The sequence below is a fragment of the Trichosurus vulpecula genome, chromosome 8 (assembly GCF_011100635.1).
Source record: "Trichosurus vulpecula isolate mTriVul1 chromosome 8, mTriVul1.pri, whole genome shotgun sequence".
Lineage (NCBI taxonomy): Eukaryota > Metazoa > Chordata > Mammalia > Diprotodontia > Phalangeridae > Trichosurus > Trichosurus vulpecula.
In genome coordinates this window covers 148,620,835-148,641,096 of record NC_050580.1, presented here as the reverse complement: position 1 = coordinate 148,641,096, position 20,262 = coordinate 148,620,835, and the positions used below count along the sequence as shown (strand labels likewise).

Genomic DNA, 20,262 nt, shown 5'->3' with positions numbered 1-20,262 from the left:
GTCTCTTTGTATCCCTTCCTTCTCCAACCAATCTGGAATATTAATATTTACTTGTGGGTCCTACCATTTAAGAAGCACACTGCTAAGCTAGAGAGTATCCAGAGAAGGGCAACCAAAACTGTGAAAGATCTTAAATTCATGTCACGTGGATCAGTGAAAGGCAGTGGGGCTGTTTAGCCAGAATCAGAAAAGCCTAGAGGAAGAAGGGGCTAAGACTTGTCTTCAAATGCTGGAGGGCTCTGGTGTGAAGAGAGATTGGATTTTTTTTCTGTTTGGTGGAACCAGAAGCACTGGGTGAGGTTGCAAACAGTCCTGTTTAGGCTTGATGTCAGGAAGACTTCCTAGTGATCAGAGATGTTCAAAAGGGATGCCTTGCCTGGCACATAGCAGGTACTTAAAAAATGCTTGCTGATGGACGTCTGGGGCTTCCCTTCAGGGGGTTCTCCAAACAGAGGCTAGCTCATAGAGACAGAACAGATGCCTGCTGAGGTTCCTTCCAACGCAAAGAATGTGACATGACCTGAAGATGACACCCAAAGCCCAGGCAAGGATGATACCACAAAATAGAGAAAGTCCAGAGAAAGGAGAATGGTTAAGGCCATAACCTTGGGAATTATGGAGACTTACAGTTCAAGAAGAAGAGACTGCAAAGTTGACTGAGAAGCCATCTGGTTCTACAGCAGGGATGTCAGACGCGCATAGAAACAATTCCTGTGGCCACATCTTGACTAAGAAAACCACAAGTTAACATTATCTGTGTTGTGTTGTTTCTGGCAATGAGTTCAACACATGTGTCCTACAATATATCTGCCTAGTGTTTTTTCCTGATATCAAATCTCATAACCATGGTTCAATAGTCCTGGGGCTCTAAAGAACATGTACAAGAGTCATCATCATCACAAGTGAGTCCCTTTTCTTTATAGACTTCAAGTAGCTGCAAGAGATCTCAAGAAGCAGAGGCTGGCCTTTTTTGTACCTTTTCAGATCTTTCCTTAATTCTTCAATTCGGGAGAAGTCTGGGGGATACCTTCCTGGCCTCATTAGTATGGGCCTTTGCCTGTACCTGGCTCTTGAGGTGGAGGTGAGAGAACAGAGTTCAACGTCCCAAATAATATTTCTTTAACCCACCTACAGCTTAGTTGATATTACTAAGTAAGACAGGAATAGGTGAATCCTATGGGATGACCTTATATCTCATCTCAGTATAATCAGGGAACAAGTACTGATTAAACAATCATAGGCTAAGCAGTATCTTTGGTGACAGAGATATGAAGGCAGAAAGAGGAACAGTCCTTGCATTAAGGGAATGTATTTCAGCAGGGGAATCACACAACTACAAACTCTCCACACAAAATGAATAAGTTTAGGGGAGGAGAATAAAGAAAAACTTCATGTAAGAGGTGAGACTCTCAACTTCGCTTCCACAGAGAGAGGTGAGACTAGGATTGCAGCACAGGAGGCAACCTGAACAAAGGCACAGATGCACAAGATAGATGATCACATGTGAGAAACAGCAAGAAAGCCATTTTGGTGGTGGTGGTGGTGGGGGCACAGCATGTGTCAAGGGAAGTAGTGCATAATAAATCTGGATAGATTTCAACAGAGGTTGTTTTTCCAATATAACTCGGGCCTAATCCAATGTGTTTTAGCTGCTATTATTCTAGCTTAGAATAGAGAAAGAAGAAGCCACTCTCATTTCCCCAACACTAACCAACATTGAACGGTAATGAAGCTGGAGCCACTACAGTTCTCCAGAAGAATATCTGTCCAGGAGAAGGAGCAATGTGTTAATGGGACAGCTAGTGCCACAACCCCAGAAGCCATGCTGTGCTAAACTCAACTCTGGATGAGCCTCATGAACTGAAATCACCAATAAATAGACTTCCCAGGTGCTGGAGAGCCCTGGAGCACAGAGTGCCCTTTGCAGAGCTTTACCTAGAAATAGTCCCATTTTCAGATATCACCAGTATCAGGATTCCACTGGACGTTATTTTTTAAGCCTCCTAGTCTTTATCATACTAGAGTTAGTGGCAAAAAATAAAATAAAAATAAAAATTTATGGAAGAGAATGAGCCCAACTCCAATAAACAGCTTTGCTGTTCTGAATAAAATATAAATTCATAACAGTGATCATCCCCAGCCATGGCTTCCTTAGCGTCTTTGTGTGTAGATGCTTACATGCATACATGTGCCCTATGGCCAGGGACTGGGAGACAGAGGTCTTTTCCAAGTCAGAGACTCACATCCTCTGATACTAGGCCTAGGCAGCAAACAGTTCTAAGGCTGCTTTTACAAGATGACAGGAATGGAAACTTAACTCTAAATAAGTACTTGGTTTTCAGTTTGGAGACATTCTCTCAACCGTTTCTTCATTGCCTGGTTATTAATTTGTACCTGATATGAACCAGGAGAGTGGCATGTGCTTGGAGGTCAGCGTGGTAGGCCAAGCCAGGCCTGCCTTTGCTACTGCAGTGACAGCACGTGGTGGGAGGGACACAGCAATGCCCCATACAAGGCTCTTGGCTCATAGTTTACATTCTTCCCTATGATGCTAAGCCTGTTTCTGTGTGGTGCTCATACTGAAGTGACAAGTGGTGAGAAGAATACAAGAGCAAGTTTTTTTCCATCTTATGACAGAAAAAAATCTATGGAGCAAGTTTCTCTGATAAAGGTCTCATTTTTAATATATACACAAGGAACTGATCCAAATTTATAATAAGAGATAATCCCTAACTGATAAATGGTCAAAGGATAGGAAAAGGATGTTCTCAAGGGAAGAAACCCAAATTATCAAGGGCCATGTGAAAAAAAGTCCCAAGTCACTACTAATTACAGAAATGAAAATTAAAGTTAATTCTGAGGGAGGTTCTACCTCATATCCCTCAGACTGGCAAAGATGACAAAAAAGGAAGATGACAAATGTTGGAAGCTTCAGGAAAATAACAACATTAATGCACTGTTGGTGGAACTATGAACTTCACTGGCCATTCTGGAATACAATTTGGAACAATGCCCCAAAAGTTACTAAACTGTGAATACCCTTTGATCTAGCAATACCACTATTAGGCCTATATCCCAAAGGGATGAAAGAAAAAAGAAGAGGACCCATGTGTACAAAAATATTTATAATGACTCTTTTTGTAGTTGTGAAGAACTGAAAACTAAGGGGGTTCCCATCAACTGGGAAGGGTTGAGAAAGTATGGTATGTGAATCCAATAGTATAGAGAGTAAGGGACTTAGCACAGTGCCTGGTACATAGTAGGTGCTTTATAAATTCTAAATGACTGATGGAATCCTACTGTGCCATGAGAAACGAGCGGAGAGGTAGAAGATATGTATGAACTGGCGCTGAGTGAGGTGAGCAGACCTAGGAGAATGATTTATACAGTGTGAACATCATAAAGACAAAGCTCAGAGTTCAAACCCTGCTTTAAAGACTTAACAAATGCCTGACTCTAGGCGAGCCACTTAACCTTAATAGCACCTGCCTCCTACAGCTGCTGTGAGAAGAGAAGGAGATGACACTTGTAAAGGGCTTTGCAAATCTTAGAGCGTGACATCAAAGCATTAGCATTTTTATTGTTATTGGTATTGTCTGCCATCAGTGCAATAACCAATCACATCCCAGAGGACGAGTGATGAGTTACGCTGCCCACCTCCTGAGAGAGCATTGAGGGATTTACGATGAAAAGGAGACATACTCTTCTGCCAGTGGACAGGGCTGGAATTTGTTTTGCCTGACTATGATTATTTGTTATTTTTCTTCCTTTTTTTTTTTTCCAATGTATGTATGTGTGGGTAGAACATAGAGAAAATAAATGCTCAATGGATTTTCCCTGCCCCCCAAAAGAGAACTCCCCATGGCACAATCTCCTGATCAGCATCAGTCAGTTATTAAGAAGGTAAAGCACAAAGGGCTGAAGGGCTCCTGGCTTCAAGGAGCTAGCCAGCTAGCTGGGACAGAGAAGCAGATGACCCCATCATCCACTTCTTACAAGTTACAGTAAGGAACTGTGAACTGACTGTCTACAGTTTTAGTATACTGTCCCTAAGTGTTGTGTTAAATATTCTAATAGTTAAACATATTTAAGATCCAGGTAAGTTTACGGTAATGATAATAGCCTACATTTATATAATAAACTTAAAAGTTTGCCAAGAGTTTTACATACTAGGTCTTATCTGATCATCTCAAAAATCCTATGAAGCAGGTGCTGTTATTATCCCCATTCTACAGAAGAGAAAACTGAAGCTGAGTGAGGTTAAGTGACTGATACAGCTGTAAATAAGTGTCTCAGTCAGGGTGTGAATTCAGGTCTTCCTGACTTCGAGTCACTGCATGCCAGAGGAAAGAAAAGCAACTTTCCTTGGTAACCCACAGGCATGAAGAGAGGGCCGCCTCAAGGGACTCTTACCCTGACTATGGCCAGCAGGCGGATGTAGTCACTTAGGAGCTCAGCTAAGAGGAAGAAGTCGTTGCTGGCCTGCTCCTGGTGCAGCTGTTCAATCTTCTCCTCTACCTCTGCCAGCTGGGACAGAGCCCGGGAGAGGGCTGTGTTGTCCTCAGAACTCCCAAGCATGGCCAGACTCTTTGCAAACTGTGCTGTGTTTAGCGCTAACTCTGAGAAAAGGAACAAAAAGGAAAACATGTTAAAAAGTGAGAGTAAAAAACCCCTTACCTAATTTTACACTCTTTAGTGTTCTAAAAGACCCAGGATTTCAGCATTTCCTTAGATCACGAATCCTGAGATGGAAGGGACTACAGAGACCATTTAAATCCAACTCTCTCATTTTACCAATAAGTAAAGTAAGGTCGAGGGAGATGGAATGATTTGCCCAGGGTCCACAGGTAATAAGTGACTAAGCCAGGATTTGAACCCATTGCCTTTGACTCCAGAGCAAGTGTTTTTTTTTTTCTACTTTACTACACAACCTCACTAGACTTTAAAGATGTTCATGTATTATCATGGCCAAAAAGGAGCCCAGAAAAGCCCTCACTCTCATCTACTTTGTGGCTAACCTTCTAGTAATGATCTCTTCAGGTTAAAGGCTGAAAAAATACATGATACAGTTCCTGGAGAGTAAGAGGAGGGGAACCCCCAACTCCTTCCAGAACATACAGCATTTAGGTGCTATCCAACCCAACTGGTAAACAAAACTAGCATATATGCTGAAATATAAGGAAGAGTTTCTTTGTGAGAGACACACAGAGAGTGCCAGCCTAGGGTTTAAACAGGTTAAATGAGAAAACCAGTAGAAGCAGACTGAATGCAACTACTTAAGACTCAGGCTGTGTGGCAGCAGGAGTCAAGCTAATAGGCAAGCAGGGCTACTGATCACTCTAAAGCCTGATGCTCGCAGTCTTCTCTTCTAGATCGTGTGCACACACACACACGCACATGACAAGGCCTGGGACCGAGTTATGGCTCTGCTACTCCCTATCTGTGGGTCTTTAGGCAAGCCTGTCACTACTACTCTCTGATCCTCAGTTTTTTAATCTTTGAAAAGGAAAAATGATATCTGCCTTACCTGCTTCACCAGGTTATTGTGATAAAAAGGGGATGTTAGAAAGCACTTTCTAAACTATAAAATACCATATAAATGTAAGGGACCATTACTATCAAGTTTAGATAGTATATTCCTCACTTCTTCCTGTCACACACTGTGTTCATCAATATTTTCAGAGAGCAAAGAGGAAAGGAAGAAACCAAATGAGGCCAACAGCCGGTGCTTAGCGGGTCTCACCAATGAAAAGGCAAGAGTATCACTAGCTAAAGTAAAATGAGGATATCCATGGCTTCTCTCCTTCCCCCCTTCAGCTATACTGTAATGTCATTAAAATGGAAGAACAAGAAGTAATGGTATTTAAGATGGAAACCAATAAAACAAGTAATTCACAAAGAAGATGTTATGCCCTAGTAAAATGCTGTATTTGGGTTCCTTTCCTTAAAGCCTTCTCAGCTAGAATACAGGCAACACTACTATGACTAAAAAGTCATCCTTCTGCCAGGAATACAGCTGCATCTTTAAGATCTAAGCTCACCCAAACAGATGGGATGAGCACTTTGGCTCTTACCTAGGGACCTTAAGAACAGCATGCCCCCTCTCTGGCTCACAGGTGCCATGCATCAATCTCTTCCCATTCCAAGTACATTCCAGAAATCATTACCTTTCCTATGGTTGACTAGAGTTTCTACAACAGTATGCAGTTTCCGTAAACGCTGCTCCTCACACTCCACCTCCTGGAGTTTCTCCTCAAACCACTGAAAGAGAGATAAGCCAGATACTATAATGTGTTGGGGTTTTGTGTTTTGTTTTTTTTTGGAGAAGGGAAGAATTTGGTTTTTTAGCTTCCCCAGAACACTCTCAAAGTTTGTAGCCTTGGATCTTCAGGAAGTCTAAGGGCTACTGAAGAATCAGGAGCTGAGAGCCTACAAGAGAGGCAGTGGGGTAGAGTGGAAAGAATGTTGGTCCTAACAGCAGGGCAGACCTGCCACCTGCCTCTGACACTTACTGGTTGTGTAACCACTGGCAAATCACTTTGCCTCCATGTGCCTTAGCTTCCTCCTCTGTAAATGTGCTGTACAGAGCTTAAAGCATTACACAAATGACTATTATTAAGATTACAAACCCCAAAGAAAAGACCCAAAGGAGCACACGGCTACTCACGATGTCAGACTCATTCATCTTGATGGTCATTTTGCTCACTGCATCGGTAGCTTTGTTAAACATCTTGAGGAGACCGGCTCCACTCAATGTCTGTGTACCCACTGCTCGTGGCAACTGTAACACCAAGTAGACAGAGGTGATAAGTCATACCCAAAAGACAACAGCCATTGATTCTTCCAAATTTAGTACAATTAAGCATCAAACAGACAGCAGTCACTCCAGCTCTCAAATGAAGACACCTGCCAAAAACCTAATTCTCTCTTATAAGTTGCTAACTTTATCCCACATCAGCAAAGATTTTCTTTTATAAGTGTTAATAACCTGTAACATACTTAATTCAATGAACCTGTGAGGTAAGGGCAAACTAACCACATGTGTTGCATACTTCATCTTGGGAATTTAAAAAAGACCAATTAATGTGGATCTTAGAACTAGAAAGATTTCATTCCATTAAAAAGGTGAGGTGTTCTCAAAATAAAAGTTTTTAAGAGAAAACAATGTGACATACCCTGGGCAAGTAAGAGGCTGGTGACAACTCTTCCCCACCTCTCAATCCCCCAAAACAGATTTTTAGTTCTGGAGACCACTGCAAGAAGATTCAACTGTACATGAATCATTAAACAAAAATCACTCCAGATGGATTTTTTTGGTTTTTAAAAAGGAGAGAGAGGAGCTTACTATCAATACAGAGTCAGGATTGATAATTCAGGACCATATGAAATAAATACAACAAATTCTTTAGTTCTCATTATGTGCAGAAGGAAAGTCAATCATGTGTATTAAGTGGTCAAGTGACCTTATGTTGAAATCTCCCAACCTATCTAGACCTGAACTTCTCAATATGGTTTTGTTTGAAGTCAAAAGTTCTCTTGGAATAGCATCATAAAAAAACAGGACTTAGCATGTCTTAGAGAGCTCTTTAAAGGTATGCTGTGTACTCAACTGGAGCAAAAGAACAAGGAAGAAAAGATACAAACACAAGTACCCCATTAACCTCATTCTTTCATTTAATGGAAAAATACCATAAGACTAGTCTTTAATGACATAGCTCCTTATGTACATAGTAGGTGCTCAACAAATCTGTTGAGCAAGATAATGAATATACTTACTACCCCAAACTCTAGAGGCAGACATCCCTCTGAAGAGGAGTTTGATCTATCCGATATTTACCTCTTCCTTTTCTAAGAACTCTCTGACATCAGGATCCTGTAACATGGTGGGATGGTTCACAATCCTCTGAAGATACCTAGGAAAGCAATGCATTCCACTAATTTACCTGGACTCACAAGTCTTACACCAGCTACATACCTTATACAAGTCTGTTCCTTGACACAACTGTTTCCCTCACTTAAAACATTCCCATTCTGATTAGGTACTTGGATATGCCTGGGCTAGTGAACAAATTCTAGATTACATTATTAACAACTGATAGGTGAAACATCATTCAAGAAGCAGGATGTGATTAACCTTTCTGAACTCAGGACAGGAAGAGCAAAACAGTTCCTTCCCCCTGGAGAGGTAGGAGAAATGTTTAGAAAGAAACAAAAATAGAGGGGGAAAAAATCTCACACACTGAACTTGATTTATCTGTCTCACGTCATTTAGTTTCCATTCATCTAGACCAAGTGTCATTGCTAAGAATAGGTCTCAGCTCTGATTGAAATTTATAGATCATTCCTTTAGGAAATAGCAGTCCAATTTATCCGTTCTTATACTAACCAGGAAGATCTCTGCTCTTAATGGCACACTTACCTTTCTAGAGCAGCCCTTCTTTTTTCTAGAAATTCTGCAGAAGAAGAATCTTCTTTCCCAACTTTCACTTTAGTCATTCCTGGAGTAGAATTTGAAAAAACAAAACAAAACAAAACAATAAATATGCAACAGGACACGTTTGTGACAAAGCCAATGGGTGGCAGAACAACGACGATAAAAATGTAACACCGCAAAATACAACCAAAAAGCATAATTATGCAATCAAATAAGCGCCAACATTTTAAAAAAAGGTTAGGTGATAAAGTGACCCCTTAACTAGGCTGAATATATCAAGAACCAGGACTAACTCTATGTTCCAAAACCTGAACCTTTGTATGTAATATCTTAATATTACCCACAGGGCAGATGTTAAATGATGGAAGGAGAGACATCTTCAGCCACTGCACTTCAGACTAAATAGTACGATAAATTATGAAATTCCTGTTCTCAAATGGTATCTAGAAGAAAAATTCTTGGTTCCCTAGCCTTTGATAATGTCACAGACAGATCCTAGAGTTTGAGGCCAAAATCCTCAAATACTCCCAAATGAAAAGAAGAAAAACATGTTGACTAAATTGTTTGAGTGATTTCCACCAAATCACTAGAGATCATTTTTCACCTAGTAGGAGGCTGTGGTGCCGCTAAAAGGTGTGTCTATGTACTTGAGGTAATTACTTTTAAGAATCAGTTTCTTCAACTGTAAAAGGGGATAATAATAATAGCATCTACTTCCCAGGGTGGTTGTGAAGAACAAATGAGATAATATTTGTAAAGTGCTTAGCACAGTGCCTGCCACACAGTAGGCGCTTTATCAATGTTAGTTGTTGTTATATGCATAGAAAACAAACCTGCAAAATTAGAAGGCCACAGGCTACAACCTCACCTATTAAGCTCTTCTCTGGAGGAGGAGGGACAATAAATCCATTCTGCGAGTGCTTCTCTGAAAGTTTCTCATAGAGTCCCAAAAAATCACTAAATCTTCTTTTCACTGAAAATTGTTTACTTTTAAACATTGGCAAGCTGGTCTTGGGGACAAAAACAAGCAGAAGATTAGCTGAAAATAAGAAATTAACCATGCAGATCTCTTCTTTTCAATTTATCAAAAACAGTGTGTCTAAGGAAATAAATGCCCAATTCTAGCTTAGAGCTCAAGTTCCATGGCCATCTAATCACACTCATCCATTGCCTCTGGTTTAAAAGGATGTAGTTCCTGATGCCAAAGAAGCTATACCACAGAAAGAAACTAAGAAGTCAAAAATATCTGGAAACACCCACACACACACACACACACACACACCCACACACCCCCACCATTCTCATCCCTAACAAGAGTATCAGTCAGATTTATATGAAAAGACTAGAGTCCATTGGGACACAGAAGAAGGAAAGATTTAAGCTTCCTACATGACATTTGAAAAGAATGAAGAGCTTTAAAGGGGGTTGTTGCATTGGCTGGGTATGGTCCACCTAGTCTCAGAAATACTGCCACACTCAAGGAGGCAACTAGGTGGCGCAGTAGATAAAGTGCTGGGCCTGAAATGAGGAAGACTCATCTTCCTGAAATCAAATCCAGCCTCATTCATTTACTAGTTGTGTGACCCTGAGCAAGTCACTTAACCCTGTTTGCCTCAGTGTCTTTTGTCTGTAAAATGAGCTGGAGAGGTAAACGGCAAACTGCTCGAGTATCTTTGCCAAGAAAACCCAAAATGGGGTCATGAAGAGTTGGACACAACTGAAATGACTGCACAATTCAATTCTGACACTCAAATTTCATTTCAGACTTTGCAGTTAGTTCCCAGACCTCAGAGAAAATTTCATAAGGAGTATCTAGGGGAGCTATTGGAGTATAAAGGCTGGCTCCACCTTGTGTCAGAGACAAGAAAAACTATAGCAAGGAAATTAAGGGGCTTCTAATGTAAAGTAGAAATTTCATACCCACGTTTATTATGAGAACATATATCTGCTAAAAGTCTAAAGAATCAGGGCTCTCTCTTAGACTCACCTGTGTTGTAACTTTGTAGGCCACATATGCATTCATACCATCTCCTACAGGGGGAACGAGGAGGAAACAAAGTCAGTTCTCTGACCAGTCTAACATTTAAACACTGCTCTAGATCTACGTTACTCCTACGTGAAACTGGAAGCCATATAAGCTTTATAAGAAAGAACCTTGGGGGAAAAGCGAAGAGGGAGGGAAATAACGCAGATCTGAAAGTAAAATAGAATTAAACAAAAAAAAAAAGATACTTCTTGTGCTACAAAGTTTAACAAAGCCCTCCAGAAACTGGATTCCATTTTGCCTTAGGACTTGTACACACATGTCATAGCGGATGCTGGGCTTGTTCCAGTTTGATGGAAGACAATAGATTCAGCTTTTTTGTTCTGAATCCAGGCCTTATTTATACTCCAAAATCTGCACTGGACCTTAACAATCAATTGGTTGTTGCCCTGCCAATATTTGGGCTGGTTATACACATCTGCCCAAAATGAAACAATTTGCTGGCTGTATCAAAAATAAGGAGAAGGAAGCAACGGATATAAAAAGAAACAAGTGGTTCTACCCTTAGTCCAAAGTTATGGATGGTTTGCTTTTTCAGATATTTGTCACAGTTCTCTTTAATGGGGCCATAGTACACTGACCTCTCTAATCTACGATGTTTGCCCAGAGCAAGAGAAGATTTTCTGATGGACTGATGTCATACAAATCTCCCTTTCATAGGGAGACAAGAAGAGGGGGGAGGGTGCCATTTTTCTGAAAAAGCCTTTGACTGCTGAATGATTTGAGATTCAAGAGACTGGTATTCTCTACAACAGAGAACTGACCTGGTCCACTTGGGCATATAAAGGAACCACTGACAATCTGAACACAGAAAAAACATGTATTAGGATCCAGGCAGACACAGTTCCAGTCCTAAGTTAGGGGTTTTTTTGTCTGCCAGTGATTTTATTTTCTCCCTCTCTTCATACCAAACAGGAAAATCTAGTTAACAAAGAATTACAGTGATGTGAGCTCTTAAATTAATGCTGAAAGGAGAGGAGAATGAACGAGTTGTCCTAGATCAGAAAGAGCAATTGTCACAGTTGGGTCTCAGTGATCAGATGTGACAACTTTTATCAAAAGCACTCAAAAACTACTGAAGAAAAATAACAAAGTGGTTTCCTTTCCTTTTTTAACCTATGTAATTCCTTAGAGGTAATTTTTGCCATTCAGCATCTTTAGTTTAACACTTCTCTTCTGTTTCTCACTAATATTTTTTCTTTAGGCTAACTGGACAGAGAATCCTACATCTGTTACCAACTAAAGTTCTGTGATCTTTTGCAGGTCATTATTGAAATCCTATGCATTTCATTTTATGCATTTAAAATCATTTTCTTGAGGTGGGGACTATAGGCTTCGCTAAAGTACAAAAAACATCCATGACACAAAAAAGTTTAAGCTCTCTTGATCTAGGACCCAAATCTAGGTCCTAAATCTGTTTAAATCCAGACACGTCAAAATGCCTAAAGGCCATTCACGATGTCCATAGCAAGATATACCCCAAACTCCAATCCCATTGGGCATTTTCCAAAATGACCAAAAATTCTTAGTGTACCTATACAAACTTCATGAAAGCAAAATGCTGTAAATGATAAAGAACAGAAGAGATGAAAAGTTAGTAACATTTTTCCTTGAATTTTGTTTGCTTTATTAGTGCATGTATAACATACTAGAGAAAACAAAGAGAACCTCTCCCAAAAAAGAAGGGGGAGAGAAAGTTTGGCTCATCATAAACATTATTCACCTATGTCGGTTTCCCAAATATTTTACAATACTTGACAGCCTGATGTCTACAGGGCTGCAGAGAATTTGAGAGGGGATTTTGGGGGGTAGATGGATTCTAATTTAGTTATCAAGTATAAGGAACGAGAAGCACAAATTGAATAAACAAACAAAATAAGTAGAAGGTGTGCCAGTGAAGATTAGACCTCAGATTTTAAAATAGTCTTGGGCAGCTGATTTCTCCACCAATTCATAATGCTAGAAATCAAGGACCTGCTAGATATGAGCTTAATTATCTGCTAGGAGTAGGGTGAGTTTAAAAGAATAAGATCTATAGGGTCCACATAACAGACCTCAGTCTTACTCCTTACTAATCCAGTGCTCTTTGTACTAAACATTTAAAAAATTCTATTACCCTTGCCCTTTTTGTAATAGTTAATTCTCAGTGATCTGTAGAGACTGGAAATACAGTTGTATGGGTATGTGTGTGCATGTGTGTCTCCCCTCTTCTTTGCAGCTTACTAGGCCCCTTTAACTAACCCCTTCGAAACTAGAGTCTGGTGCCAACAAGTTTACCAAATTTTCAGTAGCATATTAAGTATTTTATGTTCCTGGGTAATTTCATTTGAGGACAAAGTGGGATGCTGGGCTGAGTAAGTGTTAGAGATGCTTACATACTTATTTTTCTATTAGAAATAGAGTTTTCATCAAACAATAAAGGCAATATAAATAGTAAAGAAAAGAAAGGAAACAGGGTTTTCAGGCTGACTAAATACTTAACACCTCTTGTTCCTCAATTGTCAGTTTAGCACTTTGGGGACAGAAGAGAAAACTGAGTGATATTCACAGTTAAAATGCTATCGATGTGTCCTATTCTGCTCTACTGCCCCCCATTAATCCATATTTCTTTTTTTTTTCATTAGTCCATATTTCTAATCTCTATAGATGTTCAGAAGGGTTAAGTGAAAATTTTCAAAAATCTTAGCAATAGAATACTCAATCCTCTAGGTGCTATTTTATTTTCCCTCTATCTTAAAAGGTACTAAAACTAGCCTTTTTAGCTGACAAAAGTGCCAACTTAAAAGAACAAAAAAAGGGCAGGTAATCATTGAAAACTAGCTATTAAAAAAGTGGGGTGGGCAATAGAATTTATAAGATGTCCAGGAGAAAGAGCACTAGACTACTGGTGAGGAAGCCCAGGGTCTAGTTTCAGCTACATCAATAACTATCTGTGCAAATTTGGGCAAATGACTTCATCTCTTTGCTTCAATTTCCTCAACTGTAAAAAGAGGGTCTGACTAGGTGATCCCTAAGGACCCTTACAGCCTGAACACATTCTGGTACCAGAATAAGGAAACAGAGAAGATAAAAGTAACATGCTCAATGTCACAAGCTCATCAAAAGAAGCTAGATTAGAATTTATAAATCTTTCTTTCTAGTTTAGTGCTTAGGTATAGGAAGAAAAAGTCAGGTTTGGAAACCACTGCCTTAGGGAGGTTTACTATTTTGCTTTTGGACCAGTCACAACTTTCAGAGGGCAAGGTTTTGCACTTCTCTACTGGTCACTTAAACTAAAAGCAATTGGAGGGGGAGGGGGGAGGGAAGGAGACATATCTACTTTTCTAGAGTTATGAATGAGCCCTCAAACATAACACATAGCCAGGAGGAACTTAATTCTGAACAAAATAAAATATTTTCTTTTTTCCCCAGGGGGCTCAGAAAAACCTAACCTGACCAGATCTCCACTTTGGTGCATCTGTTCCTTATTCATAAGATGAAGACATTTCCATGCCACAGTGATGGGAGTAAATTAGTCTGTAGTGTGAAACTCAAATAGAAAGGGCAGGGGGTGGGGAGGAAAAGGAGAAGACACATACAAACCATGTGAAAGGATCCCTGTAGGCTGCTTCTGACTTAGTTTTAAAATGCCATGTTATATGTTTTATTGTAGTTTCATTTATTTTGTTAATGTTTCCCAGTTACATTTTAATCAGGTTGTGGGGCTCTGGGGAATATTATGGCTTCATGTTTGATACCTCTGGTCTATAATACCATTTTGTAAGGGAGTTATTCAGGGTACTCACCTATCTTTTCTGGATCTGTTATGCAAATTGTCAGGTCAAACTGGTCCTCCTGTTCTTCTTCCTCTAGCTTTTTGAAAAGAAATCATGAGAATTAAAATGCAGAAAAATGTCAGCCTTGAATTTACCTTATATTAGAGTGCCACACTTAAAGAGCCATCTCTTATACATATTAAGCCATATCCAAAATCAAGTTTGATCCAAAATCAAACAGTTGAACTGCCTAAAACACGTATAGCAATATTAAATGCTGATTATTACTGTGTAAAAAGAAAGCCTTTACACTGACACTTGGCAAATACACCTTCTTGCAGAAGCCAGGGCTTGTACTGAGTACTCTTGCTACCCATTAACCATAAAAGCATTCTTTAAAGTCACAGAAAATTTGTCAGAGCCTTCCTGATTGATGTTTAGAATGTCTAACAGCAGCCCATTCTATAATGCAACAGCAACAAGACCAAACTCTTACCTCCTCATAGTTCTTTGGCTGTGACTTGCATGAAGAATTTGTGACTTCTTGGGGAGCAAATGAAGGAAGTGCTTTGGCCAACTCATCCTTCTGGTGGTTGTGCGTGTTATCCAGAGACAGCTCTACCGTGGCATCTACAAATAGAGGGCACTTCCCAAATGAGATTAATACATCCAATGCCCCTTACTGCTAAAGTCACAGATCTAACTCTAAGAACATTACAAGAAAGATCACATCACCAGCTCTCTACCTCTAATGCTTATGGACCCTTAGACTAAGAGTACAGCAGCTTGAGTTCCTATGTGGTCAAAGGGCTGTAGTAGAAAACATAAAGAAGGTGTACTGTCACTTTATGGCTTCCTGAAGTAATATCACAACTATCTTAAACTGACACTATTATCTATCTGTAACACAGCAATCTGGAGTAAAGCAAAAGCTGGTCTTGGCAGCCAAAGATGTCCAAGTACACACCTCATGCATTTTACTCATCACACACACACACACACACACACACACACACACACACATTTTATACATCATGTTAATTACTAGAAGCTTGGTTACATGGTTTCTAAACCCACCTTGATTAGAAATAGCAAATCAGAAGAGGAATGAATAGCTATTTACAGGCAGACAGATATTGGTAATAAAACAGAAAAGCCTATAAAAATGAGATAAGAACTCAAAAAACACAACAGCCTGGACCCACTGTATATAGTGTCAAACAGCTTCACGTACTTTAACAGGTCTTGAGGATATCATCGTACTTCATAATTCAAAGTTATCTGTTCAGTATAATCTATTTTAAGAGGGTAGAAATGAAATATGTTTTAGAAATATTTCTACTCCAAAGAGTTCAAGTTAAAGGACTTTTGGCTTCCCTCTGTGCTTGAGGGGAAAAAAAAACCTTAACTATTAAAAAAAATTCACTTACTCATTAACTATCCATTCCCTGTATCCTTCCCCAACTCTTCTTAGTTCCAGTGCCTTCTCTCTGTTAATTAATTCCTATTTATCCTGTATGTAGTTGTTTATATATATTTTACATATTATATGTATATGTTTGTATATATTTATATGGGGGGCCCCTCACAGCTAGGTGGCACAGTGGAGGCAGTGCCAGGTCTAGAGTCATGAAGACTCATCTTTCTGAATTCAAATCTGGCCTCAGATACTTACTAGCTGCGTGACCCTGGGCAAGTCGCTGCTTGCCTCAGTTCATCATCAGTAAAATGGTTTGGAGAAGGAAATGGCAAATCACTCCAGTATCTTTGCCAAGAAAACCCCAAATGGGGTCACAGAGTCAGAAGCCACTAAAGGACAACAACAGCCTATTTGTTTGCTTGTTGTCTCTCCCATTAAATGGTAAACTTCTTGCGAGCAGGGACTATCTTTTGCCTCTTTTTGAAACCCTGGTACTTAGGAACTTGGAACTATGGTTCCTGGCACACAGTTGGCATTTAATAAATTTTTTTCTGTTTGACTAATTGATTCTAGATAACTTAAATATGAGCTGGAGAGAATCAAACAGAACAAATCCTAAAGTCAGGAAGACCCGAGTTTAAGCCCTGCCTTTGATAAGGCTGTGTGTCACTTCACTTCTCAATGCCCCAGACATCATTTCAGACAAATTACAGAGCAATAAACAATCTGCATTGGGAGGACAGAGCTCGCCAAGAGTACTAATAAAATCAAAGATTGAGGACAAAGCACACACTCTCTCTCTCATATGAGAGCGCACGTACACATCCACATACACACTGTGTACTCAAGCTTAAAGGGCTGAGAGTCTTCAGGTAACTAAAATGAATCTACTTAGAAACAAGAATAAAGGGATTATAAGTCCAGAATCCAAATAAAGTAAATACTCTGTAGATCTAGGTATCTCCGTTAAGGGACAGCCGCTCACCTGAACAGATATTCTCTCTCAGTCTTTGTAGATCAAAGAAAAAGCTCTCTTATGGCCTAGGACTAAATGCCTTTCAGTTGGTGCTAAAAAGAAACCAAGCACTAGGATCCTGTAGTTTCAGCCAGTAGCTCATATAATAAGATCCTAACATGGTATTCAGGCCATTTAATGAGGATCACGTCTATAAATAAGATTGTAACCCCTGGTGAAAGTTGTGAAAAACATCCTTCAGCCTCATGAGAAACTAAATCTGGCCTGTAAGGGAGGGGATGAAGGAGAGAGTACACATTACAGGTCCAAAAAGAGTCAAACAGCAAAGAAAGAAAAAAATTACATAAAGATAGAATAATTTGGGTGTTCTTTACCTGGAACTTAAAGTAACCCTCTACCTACAGTAAGGTGAGGGTAGATAAACCATTTAGGTCTTAAAGTACTATGCCTCAGTCTAACTGTTTAAACCCACATGCTATTACCTAGGTCAAAGTACCCATATGAATTTGGGAATACTGTCAATTCAACACCTTTAGCTTTTAGAGCACTGCTCAGACACCTTCTAATTTGCTATCAATTTCTAGCTACAATCTATTTGAAAAGACTCAAAGCCCAAGAATAATAATAACATTTTCCTTTTCATTAATTTGCAAAGATTGCTGTAAAAGCCTTCAGGGCTATCTCCCAGAGGCTCTGGCAACAAACAACAATATCAAAGAATTCACTTAAATTTCAAAATCACCATCATAGACATTGAAGAAATTATTAAGTTTCTGTACTTATACTTTACTGTAGGATTTTAAATTTGAATTTAAGAATTATTGTCCATTTATTCTAATTTTGGTCATTGTATCACAGTCAATCAAAAGTATATACCTAATAAAAGCCTGTCTACACCTCCATGTAGATAGAAGATAATGGAGAAAATCCAAACAGAAATCTTTTCCAAACACAAAAATTTCGGATTTTAGGTTTTCTTGTACAGTAACATCACATAAATGGCATGGACCAAAAGCCTGAGTTTCAAAGGAAGCTGGAAACAAAGGCAAAAAGTATTGCCTTTTCTCACTTCTCCCCCAAGAGCACTTTAAGTTCCAGATGATATGGATTAGAGAACTCTTAAAAATCCTGGTAGAAATTCTAATATAACTCCTTTAAATATCTGATGACTTTCAACTTGTTTTTCCTTCTTCCCACCTATTAAATGTGGGTATTCCCTACTGTTCAGCCCTCGGTACTCAGTTCTTTTCTCCAGAGTTCTTCCCTGAAGATTCCGTAACTTCACCTCCGCGTGGAAGTGATAATGCCCATATCAGTATCACCATTCCTGAACTTTTTTTTCAAGCTTTAGTCCCACATTTCTATTTGCTAAACATTTTCTACTTTGATAACTTATTGCTTCAATTTCAATTTCTTTAAAACCTATCACCTACTCTTCCTCCCTAAACCAGTTTTCCCTTCACATGCAATTTCTGTTACAGATTCCAATTTCCCAGTCAGGATGAAAATCTTATTTTTCCATCTTGATTCCTTCTAGTCCCGGAGATGCCAGTCACCAAATCTTGTCAGTTCTTCCTTGGCATTGTCTCTCACCTGTCCCTTTCTTTTCTTTTATAATACCATCACTCTAACTCAGTCTCTTAGTTTATATCTAGACTGATGCAAAAGACTCCTAATCAGTCTTCCTGCCTTTCCCTATCAAACTTATAATATACTCCTTTCATTTAGAATTTCATATTCTTACATACTGTCTTTACAACACCGTAAGCACTTTGAAGGTATGGACTATACCTTACAAGTGCCATGCACTTGTATCTACAGTAAGTGCTATGCACTTACCAGGGGCTCAATAAATACCAGTTGTTTCAAAATAACTTGGTTCAGTTCTAATTGAGCTGATAAGATTTTTATTATAATTCAAGTCAGAATTTCAGTAAGGAAGACAAGGCCAAAACAGCTTTTAGTGTTCACACTTACCTGCAAAGAGGTCTTGCTGCTCTTGGTCCAGCTCTTCATGGACTCCATTCTCTTTGGAGTTGCTAGTGATCGGTGGGGGGGATGATCTCTTCAGTGACGTGGACTTACTCTGAAAGCAAAAAAATAGTTTGAGTGAATATTTCCATGAGGAACAGTACTGATCTATCTAGAAGGCAGAACACGCAAATACTTAAAATAACTTTCCTTAATTTCTCACAGGCTTTTTAGGAGACCAGTTGCATCACCATTAAGACAACATTTTCTCTCCAGCAAAATGAGCAATTCTTTTTTTTTTTTTTGAGGGGAGACGGCAGGGCAATTGGGGTTAAGTGACTTGCCCAAGGTCACACCGCTAGTAAGTGTATCAAGTGTCTGAGGCCGCATTTGAACTCAGGTCCTCCTGACTCCACCTAGGACAGCACCACCTAGCTGCCCCTAAATGAGCAATTCTTATAAACCAGCCATCACTGCTGCTATACTGTGGCTCTTCATCTCCTAACACACTCAACAGTTTCCTAAGTACACAATGCAACTGTGTATACCCACGTGATGGCTCTACCTAGAGATACTTTTCACAAGAACATGCAAATATATTTCTCGAACTTGGTTGATGACCTTTATCCTTTCAAATGCTGATCATGTAAAGAATATAGCATTAAAGCCTAGAATTCAGACTCTAATCCCAGTTTACCATATGGCCTTGGGAAAATTACTGACAGTTTGTGAGATAACACTGGTTCACCTGACTAGGTAGGAATGTTGTAAAGTTTTATATTCAGCACAATTTCTATATCCTGGCTTCTCTTCCTAGTGGACACATTTTTGTCCATGTTCTTTTTTCAAAAGACAAAGTGACTGGGTACACCAAGGCTGTGATGTGTTTCTAAAATACTTTCAAAGTGAACAAAGCTGTATTGTTTAGACCATAAGCAGAGCGCTAAGGATTTTACTTCAAAAGCTGGCAATACCTTCTTACAAGGCTTTGAAGCTAAACAGTCTGAATCACTAAAAAGACTTATTGGGTCATCTGTTGTATAACATCCCTTTAAAAAAATCTATGGAAGTTTGTTCTGACAAATTGGGATGGTCCACTTTTCAGAGGAAAAATAACTGCACGTCCACTGGATTTTCTATATCTAATTTACAAATAACCACATTCTTAATATCACCCACTGGGGACAGATTGCTGTAGTTATTCAACTTTACACTACTTTTACATGTACTTTTCCTCCTATGACAACCAAAAAGGATATTCTATGTCCCTTAGCTGAATGTGACTAACCACTACACACACAGAGAAATTTAAAAATTAAATAGCCCCTCCCCTCTAGGAGAGGACATTGTCCAGGAGGACAAAGATGCTAAGAGGGCAGCGTAAAATGGTAGAAAAGAACACTGGCCTTGAGGTCAGGAGACCTGAACATCAATCCTTTTGTCACATGCTAGCTAGCTCACAGACCCTGGGAAAAGCCACAATCTTTGACCCTTAGTTTTCTCACCTGTCAAATACTGATAATACCTGAACTACTTAGCTCCCAAGGCTGCTGTAAGGAGAGTACTTTGTAAAATTTCTAAGTATTTTGTGGGTCTTTATTATACAAGAAGATAAAAAAAGTCAGACAGCAGAATATAAAACCACACAGGGTAAACACTGTA

General features: G+C 39.4%; 1 protein-coding gene across 1 annotated transcript in view; it reads right to left on the bottom strand.

The window, feature by feature from the left end:
• The window catches only part of SNX1 (sorting nexin 1), a 58,084-nt gene that overhangs the window by 14,266 nt on the left and 23,556 nt on the right, over positions 1–20,262 (bottom strand). The window contains exons 2-11 of the mRNA XM_036736410.1: positions 18,607–18,715; positions 14,730–14,863; positions 14,264–14,330; positions 10,422–10,465; positions 9,303–9,444; positions 8,420–8,498; positions 7,838–7,913; positions 6,668–6,781; positions 6,168–6,261; positions 4,414–4,619 (exon numbers count right to left, since the gene is read on the bottom strand). Of these exons, the coding sequence (XP_036592305.1) occupies positions 4,414–4,619; positions 6,168–6,261; positions 6,668–6,781; positions 7,838–7,913; positions 8,420–8,498; positions 9,303–9,444; positions 10,422–10,465; positions 14,264–14,330; positions 14,730–14,863; positions 18,607–18,715 (1,065 nt within the window). The remainder of the gene's footprint in view (positions 1–4,413; positions 4,620–6,167; positions 6,262–6,667; positions 6,782–7,837; positions 7,914–8,419; positions 8,499–9,302; positions 9,445–10,421; positions 10,466–14,263; positions 14,331–14,729; positions 14,864–18,606; positions 18,716–20,262) is intronic.